Genomic DNA, 13950 nt, shown 5'->3' with positions numbered 1-13950 from the left:
TACTTGCGGATTTGGTTGTTGACCCTTGTGCCAATAAATGCATACAACGTTTAATTGCATTTTGCACTTGCCGCGAAACTGAAAAACAATGCTTATATATGGTTGGGCGTGTACATATTGCATCATTTATATAAATCTATATAATCAGTGGCTTTATGTATAAACAAAAAAAATTAAGTGTGTGAAGTCTGTGTTCTATATTAGAAAAAGGTGTTACAGAAAAAATAATTATATTTTACATTTATTAATTGACAATCATTTATTTAGTACATTATGTTTTTTATTTTAATCGTCTGAATATTATTATTAAGTTTTCCAAATTTCTTAACAGATGTGCAAATGTCAAATGTTAGTGTCGTGACAGAGGTTCGAAACCAAACTAGATTTCCGGTTTGGAACCCGGGTACTCTGTCACCTGTAATTTACATGAATTTTATCTACCTTTTCATTCGTTTTTATCTAACCGTATTAAAATAATTAAAAAATAGGAATATGAAAATCTCTTAGTTCTTAGATTTGTTTACTTTATTCATTGTTTGTAGAGGCGCATAGAAGTTCTTATTTCTAGTATCACAAAAGTCTATAACGACACTTAGAGGCTAGTTGATGCTAAAAATGCAAGGTAGAGCTATAGAAAATTGGCTGCTATAACAATTAGATACCTAGTCGTAGTTCTTAGAGCTTTGTGGAGTTGCGTGACTTGATCGATCTGCGCAGGATGCTGGATCTCAGTTCACCACCCGTTGAGGCATTCAGCGATGCACCCGTCTGGGTTCCCCGCACAAAAGCCTGAGATCGGACCTCCTCTACGTCGGCGTTTCTCTTCTCATCCTCATCGTCGTCCACCTGTTTGGCCAAACAGGGGAAGTCCCAAATGCTTTGACCACGTCCAAACTCCTCGCCGTCGCTTAGGGTTTGTGGCAGGACATGATTCAGGGTCTCCGGCAGTAGCAGCGCCAACAAGCCACCAATTATGCCCAAAATTCCGAGGATGATCAGTGGTAGGGCTTGGGAAATGTTGGCCAGATAAACCACAAATGGTGCTATGATGCTGGCCACATAACCCATGATGTGGATGAAGGCCACTGCCTGAGCCCTAACCACAGTGGGCAGAACCTCCGCCGCCCATTGCAAGCCAATGTTATAGCTGATGTTCACAAAGAAGCGACCCATGATGGCCAGGGCAGCGGAGTATATACCCACGGGCACCACAGTGGCCAATAAGCTGAACACTCCACTCAGAACCATGGAGCTGCAGGCCAGCCAACGGCGTCCAAATCGATCCAGGATCACAGTGAGCAGTGTATCAGCGGGCAGCTCCGTGAAACAGGCCAGGGTGAAGGTGAAGAAAATGTCCAATCCCAATGAGCCCACATTCCTCACATGTCCATCGAAGACCAGGGATATGGCCATCCAGATGACAATTAGCAACAAAGTAGTTCGGCGCAATCGTGGTGACTTGAACAGATCCAGTACCGAGTATTTGCCATTCTGGGCCTCCTGCTCCTGCATCCTCTTACAGCTGTCCGTGAAGATTTGGTATGTCTGCGGCGGCACCTGACGCCCATTGCCCTTCTCCAGTTTCTTCAGAATGCCCACGGCCTTGTCCACTTTTCCCTGTGAGACCAACCAGCGAGCTGATTCTGGTACCACGAAAGGGGTGAATATGGCCAGGAGCAGCGGAGCCGAGGTCACGATGGCCAGGAGTTTCCAGTCTGCCAAGAAGTAGGCAATCCAGGGCAGGAGGCAAGCGGCGCCAGTGAAGAAGATAGCGATCGACATGTTGGCCACAAAGGTGCGGTACTTGGGACCAACGTACTCGAGAACTGGGGAAAAAATTAAGTACAAAACTTAAACTCAGTTTATGGACTGAAAATAGACTTCTGTATCTATCACTGTTTTATGAGTTAGCTGCTAATTCTTTTTTATAATGGTATAGAACCATTTTGTCAGATAGCTATTTATAACTGCAGAAAAAGGTTAATGTTTTTACTTTTACATTCCAAAATCTCGTGGTATAACAATTTGACTTTTTAAGTTCATGAAACTTTCACAAGAATGGTTAACCCAAGGGTAGGGATTTGTTAAAGAAGTGAGTCACACATTTACATTCTAATTTAAAACCCATTTGCAAGTTTTTAATTATATTTGAATTTTTAAATAAATTCTCTAATATATGTATAATAGTTATAGGATTAAAAACTCACCCAAAATGTACATCATTGTGAAGCAGTTGTCAAAGGCGAATCCCACAAAGAATCGCATGATGGCAAACTCCCAGAAGTTGCCCACAAAGGCAGTGCCCACGCCGGCCAGCAGACCCATCATATTGGTGCCGATCAGGGCGGGAATACGACCAAACCGATCCGCCACCCAGCCAAAGAGCAACCCACCCACGATGGCGCCCAGAAAGAAGATGGACTGGGCGTAGGTGGGCAGGGCGGCGTCATCGCACACCCAGTTCTGCTCGGTGGCCACCGTCGCGTAGGGTATCTCCGTGAAGTTATATGACCAGCCGTGGCGGCACTTGACCCGCGGCCACTGCGGATCGGCCATCACCTTGCCCTGGGCCAGTACATCCGTGTAGTTGACGTCGTACATGTAACAATTGTTGTACTCCCCATTGGTCATGGGTATGGAAAGCGCCAATCTGCGGAAAGTAGACGGAAAAAGGGGGGGTATTTTTCGGTCAGTGCAATTAACTCATCCAGGGTCAGGCATGTGGAATTGTCTCCAGTTCTCAGAAGCTCTAAGCCATGGCCAGCACTTCTGCATTGAGCACACAAAACAGCTAACAAAAGTACATATATCTAAGCATGAATATGTATGCGAGACAACTTAATTATCATGATCTTGAGGGTACTCGAAAATGCGGTTGCGACTTAAACGTTTTCGGATACACTCTAACTGTCCATGTCTGCTCCATTTTGGACTGGTCTAAAGTGTTTGCATTTGGGGTATAAACAAGATTGATTGCTGTGCACTCGTGATAAATGTGGTGAGGCGGGGGACTCACAAAATCACGTAATATTTAAAGTATTCAATTATTTCCTTTATAGACTAACTTACTGCAGACTAACTTATAAGGTGTTTTTGTTCTCACGTTAAATATCAATGGATTATTATTGATATGAGTGTTGAACTTATATAATTTATAAGCCCCTTTTGCGCTTTTCTAAATTCAATAGTCGCTTCAAGTTATGGATTTATTCAAATAACCAGCTTTATACCTCATTAATCTATTATCATATTATACTGGGAGCACACTTTGACATTAATCGATTTAATTAACATAATCGGCTAGACAAATTGAATTAAATTCTTTACTTAGCGAAAAGAAGGGAATGTTTTATTAGTTCAAAATTTTAGTTCCACCTATAATGTCTTTTAAAGCTTAAATTCATTAGTTCGTTGTAAATAATGTTCATTTAAAAATCCAAATTGTAATACTATATTATTTAGGAAAACACAATTTTCGAGTACTCAGTTTTAACCCTATTTTCAAACCGGAAAGAGTGTCTTAAATTCGATGCGCCCGACTAAAGACCATCGTTAAGTCGGCGGTCTCACATCATCGCCGCCACACAACATTAGTTTTCTTGATGGTTGTTGTTGCTACCTGTGTTTGCTTGCTGCTGCTGCCTGCTGCGTTGTCGCAATGTTCACGCTGCGCTGCTGCTAATTAAACAATTTGGCCGGCCAACCTGGCTTATCTAACTAACCCAGCTCCCCTCCTCCCACCTCCCTCCCTGTGGCACCACACCACCCACTGTGGGGCGGAGGAAAACGGTCTCCTTGCCACTGAAACCCACTGTGCTGGTGGGCTGTGCGGCACGGCAATTATACAGATGAACGTTTTTCGCAGTAAGGTTCTTTGCCTTATTAAGCCGCCGCTCTGACTGGAAAACCCAATCATGGCCCAAGGTCGTCCCGACTGGCCGTTCTATGCCAACTTGGCTCTAATGACTTGGCTCTGGTCAGAACACTCGTTTTCGTTACGTTTCATTCGTTTTCAATTCAAATCGCGCTGCATGCTTCAAGACTTTGCAAATGCTTCATATACAATTTGACTAGTATGTAGCATAGTATGTAGAATCGAGAATTTTTTGGGAATGGGGCTTAGAGCGGGCAAATCTTTGCGCGTGGCCAGTTCTTTTAATAAGGCTTTATCCAATTTGGTTAGGCTAAAATACACACATATACACACCTTTTGCAGGCTTAACCGGTATTAAGCCTTAGCCTTTCGGTTCCAAGGTGATTGGTACTATTGGCTTGTAGTTACTGTGATCGATCAATTGCTGTTTTTTTTATTTTGTGAAAGTTAAAACGGAACCGCATATTTAAGATTGCCATTTACGCACAATGATAGAACTTCCGGATGGGGATTGTTGGAATAGATTGTGCAAACGGGGTTCGGGAAAATGAGGTAGGTAATTGTGAATAAATATATTTAATTTGTTGTTATTCTTGCTGAATTCTTTAAGCTGCTCGATCTCGTTTAAGACCTTGAACTTTGAGGTATTTGAATCTGACTTTATTTTAAGAAATTAATAGTTCAAAATATGATTGATTATTATGAGTCATATTTTATGGTGAACTACAATCAATAGTTGATTGATTTTGAGTGCTGACCAAATTGAATTGGTTGATTGTTCTGATAAAATTATAAATATTTCTTATATTCATTTCGCACTTTTTGTTTATGACCCCTAAAAGCGACTAGTTATCTTAATAGAATTTTTATAACAACTTAATAACATGTTACTCTTAAAGTAATTAAATCGGTATTGATATGGCCATTACCACATACCGTAACTGACTTTAATTTAGTTATTATTATTATTTAGCACCCACAGCTGTGGGCAATCATTAAGTTTTGAAACAAGTTGTCTAATAGATTCATGATCATTTGAATAGCCGCAAAGTCTTCATTACAATTTAGCACTTGAGGCGACGTCTACGGCTACTGCATTTTGGCATATAGTATAGCCAGTTTTGCATATAGTATAGCAGTTTTTCATATAGTATAGTAAGTATAGTGTGCTGGCCACCGATAAACTACGGGTATTGTTCACAACACATTTGAATATTTATGGCACACATAACGTGAATTACGCGCCTAACTGCGGATGGCATAACCGAAGCATGGAGCCAAAACAGCTCTTTCTTGCATTTTTCCTTGGCTTCTTCAGTTTTCGAGGGAAAAACCCTGAGTAATGAGAGATTTTCTTACCTGGCCTCCACATCCAAGCCGTCCAACTCGGGCACATGACACCAATGCTGTTCGGGTATCAAGGTGAGGAATATTTGCGAGAAATACACAAAGGCCACGAAGAACGAGAAGGGTATCATGCAGATGAACAGCAGCTTTTGATAACGGCCAAATTCCCCGATGAGTGGGAGTATGTCATCAAAGTCCATGCTGGGTGGCAGTGGATCACTGCCATTTCCGGCGGCCACTTCCTGGCCCTTCTTGAAGCCACCCACATCCAGTTGGAGTTCTTTGTTGCCACCGCTTTTCCGGCGATGCAGCGTGTCTGCTCCAACGCCACTTGGTGGTGGCTCCTCGTGGGTAAATGCTTCATTAACGAAGTACGCTTGCTTGGCCTGGCCTTCCATAGCTATTGACTTTGGGAGGGCAATGTGGTATTCCGCGACCTTGCCTTATGTGTGTCACTCACTGCAGGTGATTCAGAACTTGACCGAAACGGCGTAAAAATCCAATTTGAAATCCAAACACTCGATCGAATTCGATTGCGGCGCACACGCGCGTTTCCGTTTCAAATCTGCAACTGACTGAGCACGCGCGCCAAAAGCCGTTTTTATATGAGCCCGGCCAAGAAGCTCGGCTTTAGGGGGTTTGCGGATTGGGGTTTGGGGCTTGGGGCTTCAGACGCTGCACTTGCTGCCAAGAACAAGAAACCGCCGGCAGCGAAAGTTTAGCAGCTGAGCAGCTGTTTGTTTGGTTCACACAGCTGGCAAACCGGTTCGTTTCGTATTGGATCGGTATTCTGAATCGGCTCTGAATCGGCACTAAATCGGGGATGGGGATGTGGGGATGTAGATGGGGATACAGAACGCAGGCGAGCCCCAAACGATCATATCGGATGCCCGATCTTATGGCGGCATTTTGTGTTAAGAGCTCTTGGTTGCTTATTTTTAAGCCTGCCTTACGATCCGATCCATGACTCCCAGAAGTTCGGAAGGTGCCCGTGCACATCTTTTGGGCCCAGCTGGCTCTTGATTTTTATTAATAACCCCCTAAATGTGGTAGAAAGCCCGTGACTCACGCCGAAAACACTTGGCGCGATTGAGGAACTTAGCAAAAAGCATTTGTTATTTATTATTTGTTATATTTATAAATACGTCACGGCCCATTCATAAACTAAGCAGCGAGGGCACTAAACTCGTCAAACGAAAAAGCCATCTAACAAAACGAGTTAGAGCCCGAAGATCGAGGGGAGATGGGGGGAATTAGCCTTCAAAGACGTTATAGCCATTTATTTAAGCTTAACAGTTCATTTTTGCAATTGCAATTGTTATCACGAGATTATTCATTACTTTATATTTTCATTAAAAAATGTATGTATTTTAATGTGTTTAATAAAGTTAATATCGCTCACAGAAGTTATCAATTAACAATCATATAATTAAGTTGTTATTTTTGTACGGCGTCTTTTAATAGTTTATCCTACTTATTAACATATTTACACGAGTTTAAATTGCGAATAGCTTGAAAAACAAAAATGAGCCCTTTTTTATTTTCTAGAAACAATCTAGGTTATGTCTATACAATATTTAGAATTTGCTTTTTAATTAACAGCTTTGTAATACGAATTTCGTCATTTGCTGATATTACAATAGCACTTTTCCATTACGAATTCATATTTGTTTTTGGAAAATGTTTTTAATTTTTAATCTCGATAAATTTTTGTATAAATTAACATCTATATAATAAATTTATCTCGTCAAATAATGGCGTATTGCATAAATGTAATTCCAAAACAAATTTCACCAGGATTTAAAATAACTTATTAACAATGGAAAATTACTTTTCCACTAAGCCTTTTTGATTTTTTTTTTTATTAATTAACAAATATATTTTAAATGGTTGTATTAACATTATTCCCATTTCGAGAAGAAAAACTCCTTGTGAGAAACAATAACAGATCTCTCACTGTTTTTATGAAATGTATTTTACAAACTTTTTAACTCACTTTTCAGTAAAAGCATTTTCATATTTACAATTGTTACTTATCTTATTTATTACCATCTTCGTCTTATTAGGACTACTTGTTCCTCCTTCCAAAACTGGCACTCATCATTATGCCTTTTCGAGGCACACTTTTGAAAGATTTACACGTCGACTTAATTTTGAACTCGTTAATTTTAAATTCTGCATATGATTATTTTGTTTCTGTGTACGAATGCGTGTATGCAATTAGAAGTATACATATATTTCATTCAGAGCTTAACTGTTAAATTAATATTTTGATGTGTTTATGCCTTTTTATCTTATTTATTTACAAATGTTCGCGTTTTCAATTTAAGATATTTAAGATGTTACATGCGGAGGGCGGTGGCTCATGTATGCATTTATATTAATTATGAAGTCGCACCCATATCAAATAATTTCGCTTCTCATTACAACTGCACACGAAAATATTGCTCCCTTGACCGCTGCTGCTTTAAACCAGTTTAATCTTGTCTTATAAATTATATAATTATTTTACTCTTGCTAAGTGTATGTAACATAAACAAGATAGCCATTTGTCATGCTTTTGAATTGAGATATTTTTATCAAGTGGGGACATGTGGATCATTAATGATATTTAATGGATATCAGTTCAATCTGTTACTAATCCTTATGATTCACAAATAGGAGTATTTTAAGTAGTGAGGATAGTTTAAGATGTTCTTAATATATTTCGGATGGTTAGATCTTACAAACCTCCTAGTGTATTTAAGTGTTCGACCCTCTGAAACGAGCTTCACTTCCAGTTTGATTTGGATTTGAATTGGCTATGTGCTTTTTGTTACAGTTTAAAAGTTTGCTACGCATTTAATGTTTTAATTAGCTTTGCTGTGGGCCTGCTTCAAGGACTTTTGCCATTTATTATTGCCGATTTGCTAAATGTATCTATCAACGATTGTTGGGGAGCTAATAGAACGGCTATGTTTCTGATTTATAACGAGATAGTGTCATATGGGCAATTCGGTTTTATGTGTGCCTACCTGAGCACTTGGGGCAGGTGTCATTTGGATTGTATAGTTTTTAGAAAGCTGTGCTAATTAAATGGGTAAATCTGTCCTTCTCTCAGTGGCTCTTCTCTGTGAACTTGTGGCTGGTTGAATGGACGTCTCGACGGGATTGTTTTGACGTCTTTTGTTTGGACTCGCTCAAAGTTAAGACGACCTTCAATTGAGCAAACAAAAATTGTTGCATTAAATCCATTTCCGTTTTGATTCATGTCTCGCTTAGTTCTCCGCTTTTGTTTCAACCGTTTGTTACTTATTTTATTGCGATTTGATTCCATAAGTATTAAGCTTTAATTGAGTTTGGAAGTTGTTTTGAAAATACCGAACCTTTTAATTGAATCGAGGGAAGTGCATCGGCTGTCATGACATCATAATGAGTCGGCAGGAAGTTCACACGTACGAGCGGACTGTTTACTCATATCATAGGCACATCGCAGTTCCAACTGCCAGAATTATGAATGTGGGCTCTCTAAGTTATGCAATTAAATCACAAAACCTCATTGCTAATCGATGTCAGCAGTTTTGCTATCGCCGACAATACAAAAGTATTACAGATAAGCTTTGGCAAAGATAATACAATTACATTATACATTATATAAAATATTCTACCATGGCATGTTGTTCCAGAAATGATTATTAAACGTCTTATTGAAGAGTTAGATAATACTAGTTTCAGAAAATCTATAATCTACCATCTTTAAATGGTTAATTGCCTGTGGTTTGTCATCACTGCTCCAGATAAGCCCACTACAAACTGATTACTCTTGTTATGATTGCGTTTTATTGCCAATATTGGGGCAAAACCGATTCACACTTTTTGGTTTGCTTTCCCGCCTTATCGCTACGAATAACGGTGGCATCGGCTCTATCAGCAGTGGCCAATAGACGATTATAAATCACCTCGTTTAACTCCAGTCGGGTTAATTCAGCAAAGATAATCGATGAATTATGATACCCACGCTCCCTTTAAAATCCGTATAAAAGTGCCCGCGTTCTTGGCCAACACCTTAGTTGTGATCAAAATGAAATTCGCCTGTGCTACGGTTGTGCTTTTGGCCACCATCCTGGGTGCCCAGTCCGTCGACTGGCAGTCGGTCAAGAACCTGAACATCGAGACTCCGATGCCCAAGGTTCATGGCGAGACGCTGCCCGGCGGCAGGATTACCGGTGGACAGATCGCGGAGCCCAACCAGTTCCCCTACCAGGTGGGACTACTGCTGTACGTGAACGGAGGAGCTGCCTGGTGCGGTGGCACCATCATTAGCGACCGCTGGATCATCACCGCCGCCCATTGCACGGACAGTTTGACCACCGGCGTGGATGTCTATCTGGGCGCCCACGATCGCACCAACGCCAAGGAGGTGGGACAGCAGATCATCTTTGTGGAGACCAAGAATGTGATCGTGCACGAGAATTGGATCGCCGAGACCATCACCAACGATATTTCGCTTATCAAGCTGCCAGTGCCCATTGAGTTCAACGGTGAGTTTTTCGTCACACGTTTTTATTGCAGAAATTTGTTACTAGTTAAATTCTTTATAGAGTACATCCAGCCCGCTAAACTGCCCGTGAAGTCCGACAGCTTCAACACCTACGGCGGAGAGAATGCCATTGCCTCCGGATGGGGCAAGATCAGCGACTGTAAGTGACCCTTAGACCCTAGTAAAAATGAACTCCAATGTTTAACTAGCAGAGAAAGTTAGGCATTTACTACGCAACTAGCCAGTTTGGCACTTGCAAAATATGAAAACTCAGCTAACATATTCTGCGAGTGACTAAAGTGATCAAGAAATTTGTGGCAAACGTAACCAATCTATTCTTGGTATTTCATTGATTTAATTTACGATCGAAAAAACCCATTTCACACGATATTTTACCTTTGTCCAAGTGAATATAATCTTTTCAATCTCGTCGCAAAAAGTACTTGAAATTTATTATCAAAACTCGATTTTTATGTACTCTAATCTTGTCTCGCTTTTTTAACACTTAATTTTATTTTTAAACAAGCTTAATGAGTATTTAATCTCTAAACATATATGTAATGATAGTTGTTATAATTATAAACTATCAAAGAACTGTTCTAAGCTATATTTCCTTACTTTTCAGCTGCCACCGGAGCCACCGACATTCTGCAGTACGCCAAGGTGCCCATCATGAACAACAGCGGCTGCTCCCCCTGGTACTTCGGCCTGGTTGCCGACAGCAACATCTGCATCAAGACCACCGGCGGCATCTCCACCTGCAACGGCGACTCCGGCGGCCCTCTGGTCCTCGATGACGGCAGCAACACACTGATTGGAGCCACCTCCTTCGGCATTGCCCTCGGCTGCGAGGTGGGATGGCCCGGTGTCTTCACCCGTATCACTTACTACCTGGACTGGATTGAAGCACAGACTGGTGTGGTCAACAACGGCAACTAAGCGTTGATTTTGATCTTAAAATAAACGTTTATTTTTGGGTTACAAGAAATAAAACTCGTGTTCGGAGTGTGGTCGTGACCGGGTTCGTGGTCTGACATCTTCGGAGATGTCTTCATCGGAAACGGGTCTCGGATGCACATCTAGTTCGTCGGGCACATCGTCTTCCAGCTGCTCCTCCTTTTCCAAGCGTCGACTTTGTCGTGGTTTGCCATACTCCCGTACATACTGATCGAAGAATATTGCCTCCGTGGTATCCTGGTGGGCACTTACACCAGTCTCATCGCTAATCCAATCCAAATATGAGGCCACTTTGGTGAAGGCCGCCGGATAGCCGCGATCGCAGCCGTATATGCTGCCAAAGGATGTAATGCCCACCAGAACTCTCTTCTTCGAGTGCCGCCTTTGGAGAACCAAAGGTCCTCCCGAATCCCCGTTGCACGTGGAACGGGAATTCCGTCCACTGGTGCATATGTTTGTACCTCGATAGGAGAGCGGAAAGTTGGACTTGCACGTCCGTCCATCGATGATCTGCAGCTGGACATAGCGCAGCACATTGCTGATCGCATGGACTCCGGTGGCATAGCGACCCCAGCCGGATGCGATGGCCAGCTTGTTCTTGAAACTGCGGTACTCGTAGTGCCTCTTCGGCAATTGAATGGGATGGATGCGCTCTAAAATGATGTATTATCAACAAATTATAGGTAGTTTCACAACTTTTTCATAACCTCACTCACCATTAAAGCTGACGGCATGAGGCAGTCTGACCAGGGCAATGTCATCCTTCAATCTCTTTGGATTCCAGGTGGGGTAGATCTGGAAGTTTTCGCTAGGCACCATCAGTCGAACCTGTCCCTTCTCCTTGGCGTTCTTGATCTCATTGGCGCCCAGGAATACCAGGGCCCTCTTTGCCCTGCAAAATGTAGAAGCTTAAGAAAACATCGTTACTATCTTTTATGGTCACTTACATGTCAACACAGTGGGCGGCAGTGATGACATGCTTATCAGAGATCAGTGAGCCACCACACCAGTACAGACCCTTGGGTCTTTGAAGCAGCATTCCCACCTGGTAGGGAAAACAGTGGGGATTGCCAACATCACCGCCGAAGATGCGATCCATGGCCATCGCGCCCTCGGGCAGCATCTTCTCCATCAGCGGCGTGGTTTCCAGATTAAGAACCAGTGGCTCCCGATCGTCCTCTTCGCTGAATGAGCCCAACCCCCTGCCCATTCCCAACCCCTTCATATGCCGATTGTCCACGTTGCTGGCACTCATTTCCGCATCGTGCTCCTGGGAACCGGACGAGGATGCGGAGGAGGTAAAAGGGGAGGATGAGGAAGAGGAGAGACCGTCGGGACCGGGGTACATGGACACCAGGTACATCGGCTTAACCTGCTGCCAGTCCAGCGCTATGCAGTGCATCGTTAGCCATGTCAGCCAAATGAGCAGCAGCTGCGTGGCACTTGTATGCACAGATTGTTTGGACATTGGCTTGGTCGCTTTGTTCGCGCACGCATTTAATTTTTAATTGCTAGTGCAATTGCTGGCACTTATGTTGATTCGACTGCTTTCACTGCTAACTGTGTTTCCTTTGCATGGTTTCCTGTTTAGCTGAATGCGGGGATTCTAAGACTGCTTACTTCCGGCGCCGTTATGTTTTTGTACGAATTCTAAACTACTTGGTTTCCTGGGGAAGCAACTTCCTGGAGCCCTGTTTTCTTACTTGCTTTTACTACTAATCTCAAAGATCTTTCTACTCGTTGCTGCTGAACCACTTAAATATATCCCACTAGTCCAGTTCGTTTGTAATGAAATTTTAGTTAATTTAATTGATATTAAATTCTTATCTTCACCTAAACACTCGGCTTAAAAGAGTTATTGGTATTAAGATTTATATATTTCGCACGAATATCTCGCGTGTCTGGTCAGTTTGTCTTAACAGCTTTTTGTTCTTACTTCCCTATGTTTGTATGTAAGCACACATTTAATTGTTTATATTTTTATTCCGATTTACTCGTTTAAAAGTTCTGTACTAATGCCTCGGTACAAAGGTAACACTGAAATTCCCCGAACTGCTTTCTATCCTGCTTCCTGGAAGTCTTGCGCTGCTTGTTCCGTTCTGGCCACTGCTTCCTTGACAGTGAAAACTGCTTTCCTTTCGACAGCTGCACTTCGACTTCCTGACTTCCTTTGCGTCCACTTGCAACCCACTTCCGCGACGCTCGCCTCCTGCCACTCGTTCACCCACTGCTCACTTTTGTTTTTCCCGTTTGGCAAAGCCGTTACGCTGGTTACTGGACACTTAACCGCTTTGAAAACCTCAGTTGAAATCGCAACGCGCGTCGTAACCTCCAGTCCGCCGCCAGTACTGCTTTCTTCGCGTCTATTTAGCCACTGCGCCGGCGCGCAGGTTGCCAGCATTTTTATAAACTCTTTTGCCAGCAGCGCTAAAATTGCGCGCCGCCTTAATTATTTCATCTATTTGGCTGCATTTCAGCTGGCCGCGCACAATTGCAGTTGCATCAATTTGGATTAATTTACCACTGAATAATGCTCCCCTGTCAATCGACGATCACTCTCTCTCTTTAGTATTTGCATCTGACTCTTGACTCTTCTTTTCATTGAGGAACTGTCACTTTTCGCAGTCGAAATCCGCCCTTTGCCACAAACGTTGGTCCGCATTTTAGTCGCAAAAATGGATATATGTGCCGCATAGGTTACATTTCACCGTGGATCTCGGCCTGTGTTTGTGGTTTTGCCATTTAAATTGAATGCGAAGCTGTAACTCTAGTTATCCGCCCGCTTTGGCGCTATTACATCACTCCCCACTTCACTCACTTCTCGCTTTAACTCCATCTTCATTATGCATTTGCGATCGTGTTTTATATATTTTTTCTTTTTTTTTTCTTGGAGTCTTCCATTGAGAAAAAAAACTCCAGTGGTTTGCTGTAAGTGAAGCTGTTATAGTTATACGATTTGCAAGCCGCCTCTGTTCCATCTTCAGCCTAACTTGGGATTTTATTTGGTCGCACAGTGAAGCCTCTGTATGCTTAACTTGATTTCTATTCCACAAAGTATCATACCGAAACATAGCTTATTACTTAGTGAAGAAGTTACATTAAATACAAATTCTACAATTTATAACTTTAAATTTAAGTAAAACTCACAACATATTTTAAATGCAGTTTCTATAGATCCAGCTCTCATTTCAAGTCTCACAGTGGTGCTTAAAAAGTGTTCCAGTTCGCGAGGCTTGACTGTGCGATTTGTCTG

The 13950-nt window shown here is 42.2% G+C and overlaps 3 protein-coding genes across 3 annotated transcripts; 1 reads left to right on the top strand and 2 right to left on the bottom strand.

The window, feature by feature from the left end:
- Window positions 1-327: 327 nt before the first annotated feature.
- Window positions 328-5805, bottom strand: LOC120449475 (organic cation transporter protein). Its single transcript, XM_039631950.2, has 3 exons — window positions 5234-5805; window positions 2208-2650; window positions 328-1826 (listed from the first exon to the last, which is right to left on the bottom strand). The coding sequence occupies exons 1-3, from the start codon at window positions 5617-5619 to the stop codon at window positions 676-678; spliced, it is 1980 nt and encodes a 659-aa protein (XP_039487884.1). The 5' UTR covers window positions 5620-5805; the 3' UTR covers window positions 328-675.
- A 3451-nt stretch (window positions 5806-9256) lies between these two features.
- LOC120449385 (brachyurin) lies at window positions 9257-10728 on the top strand. The gene is made up of 3 exons (XM_039631823.2): window positions 9257-9741; window positions 9802-9900; window positions 10366-10728. The coding sequence occupies exons 1-3, from the start codon at window positions 9282-9284 to the stop codon at window positions 10677-10679; spliced, it is 873 nt and encodes a 290-aa protein (XP_039487757.1). The 5' UTR covers window positions 9257-9281; the 3' UTR covers window positions 10680-10728.
- LOC120449384 (chymotrypsin BI) lies at window positions 10537-12373 on the bottom strand. Its single transcript, XM_039631822.2, has 3 exons — window positions 11645-12373; window positions 11414-11589; window positions 10537-11350 (listed from the first exon to the last, which is right to left on the bottom strand). The coding sequence occupies exons 1-3, from the start codon at window positions 12163-12165 to the stop codon at window positions 10719-10721; spliced, it is 1329 nt and encodes a 442-aa protein (XP_039487756.1). The 5' UTR covers window positions 12166-12373; the 3' UTR covers window positions 10537-10718.
- Between the last annotated feature and the right edge of the window lie 1577 nt (window positions 12374-13950).

Source organism: Drosophila santomea, chromosome 3L (genome assembly GCF_016746245.2).
Source record: "Drosophila santomea strain STO CAGO 1482 chromosome 3L, Prin_Dsan_1.1, whole genome shotgun sequence".
Classification (NCBI taxonomy): domain Eukaryota; kingdom Metazoa; phylum Arthropoda; class Insecta; order Diptera; family Drosophilidae; genus Drosophila; species Drosophila santomea.
Note: the sequence above shows the minus strand (reverse complement) of the source record. Positions and strands in the feature narration are given on the sequence as shown.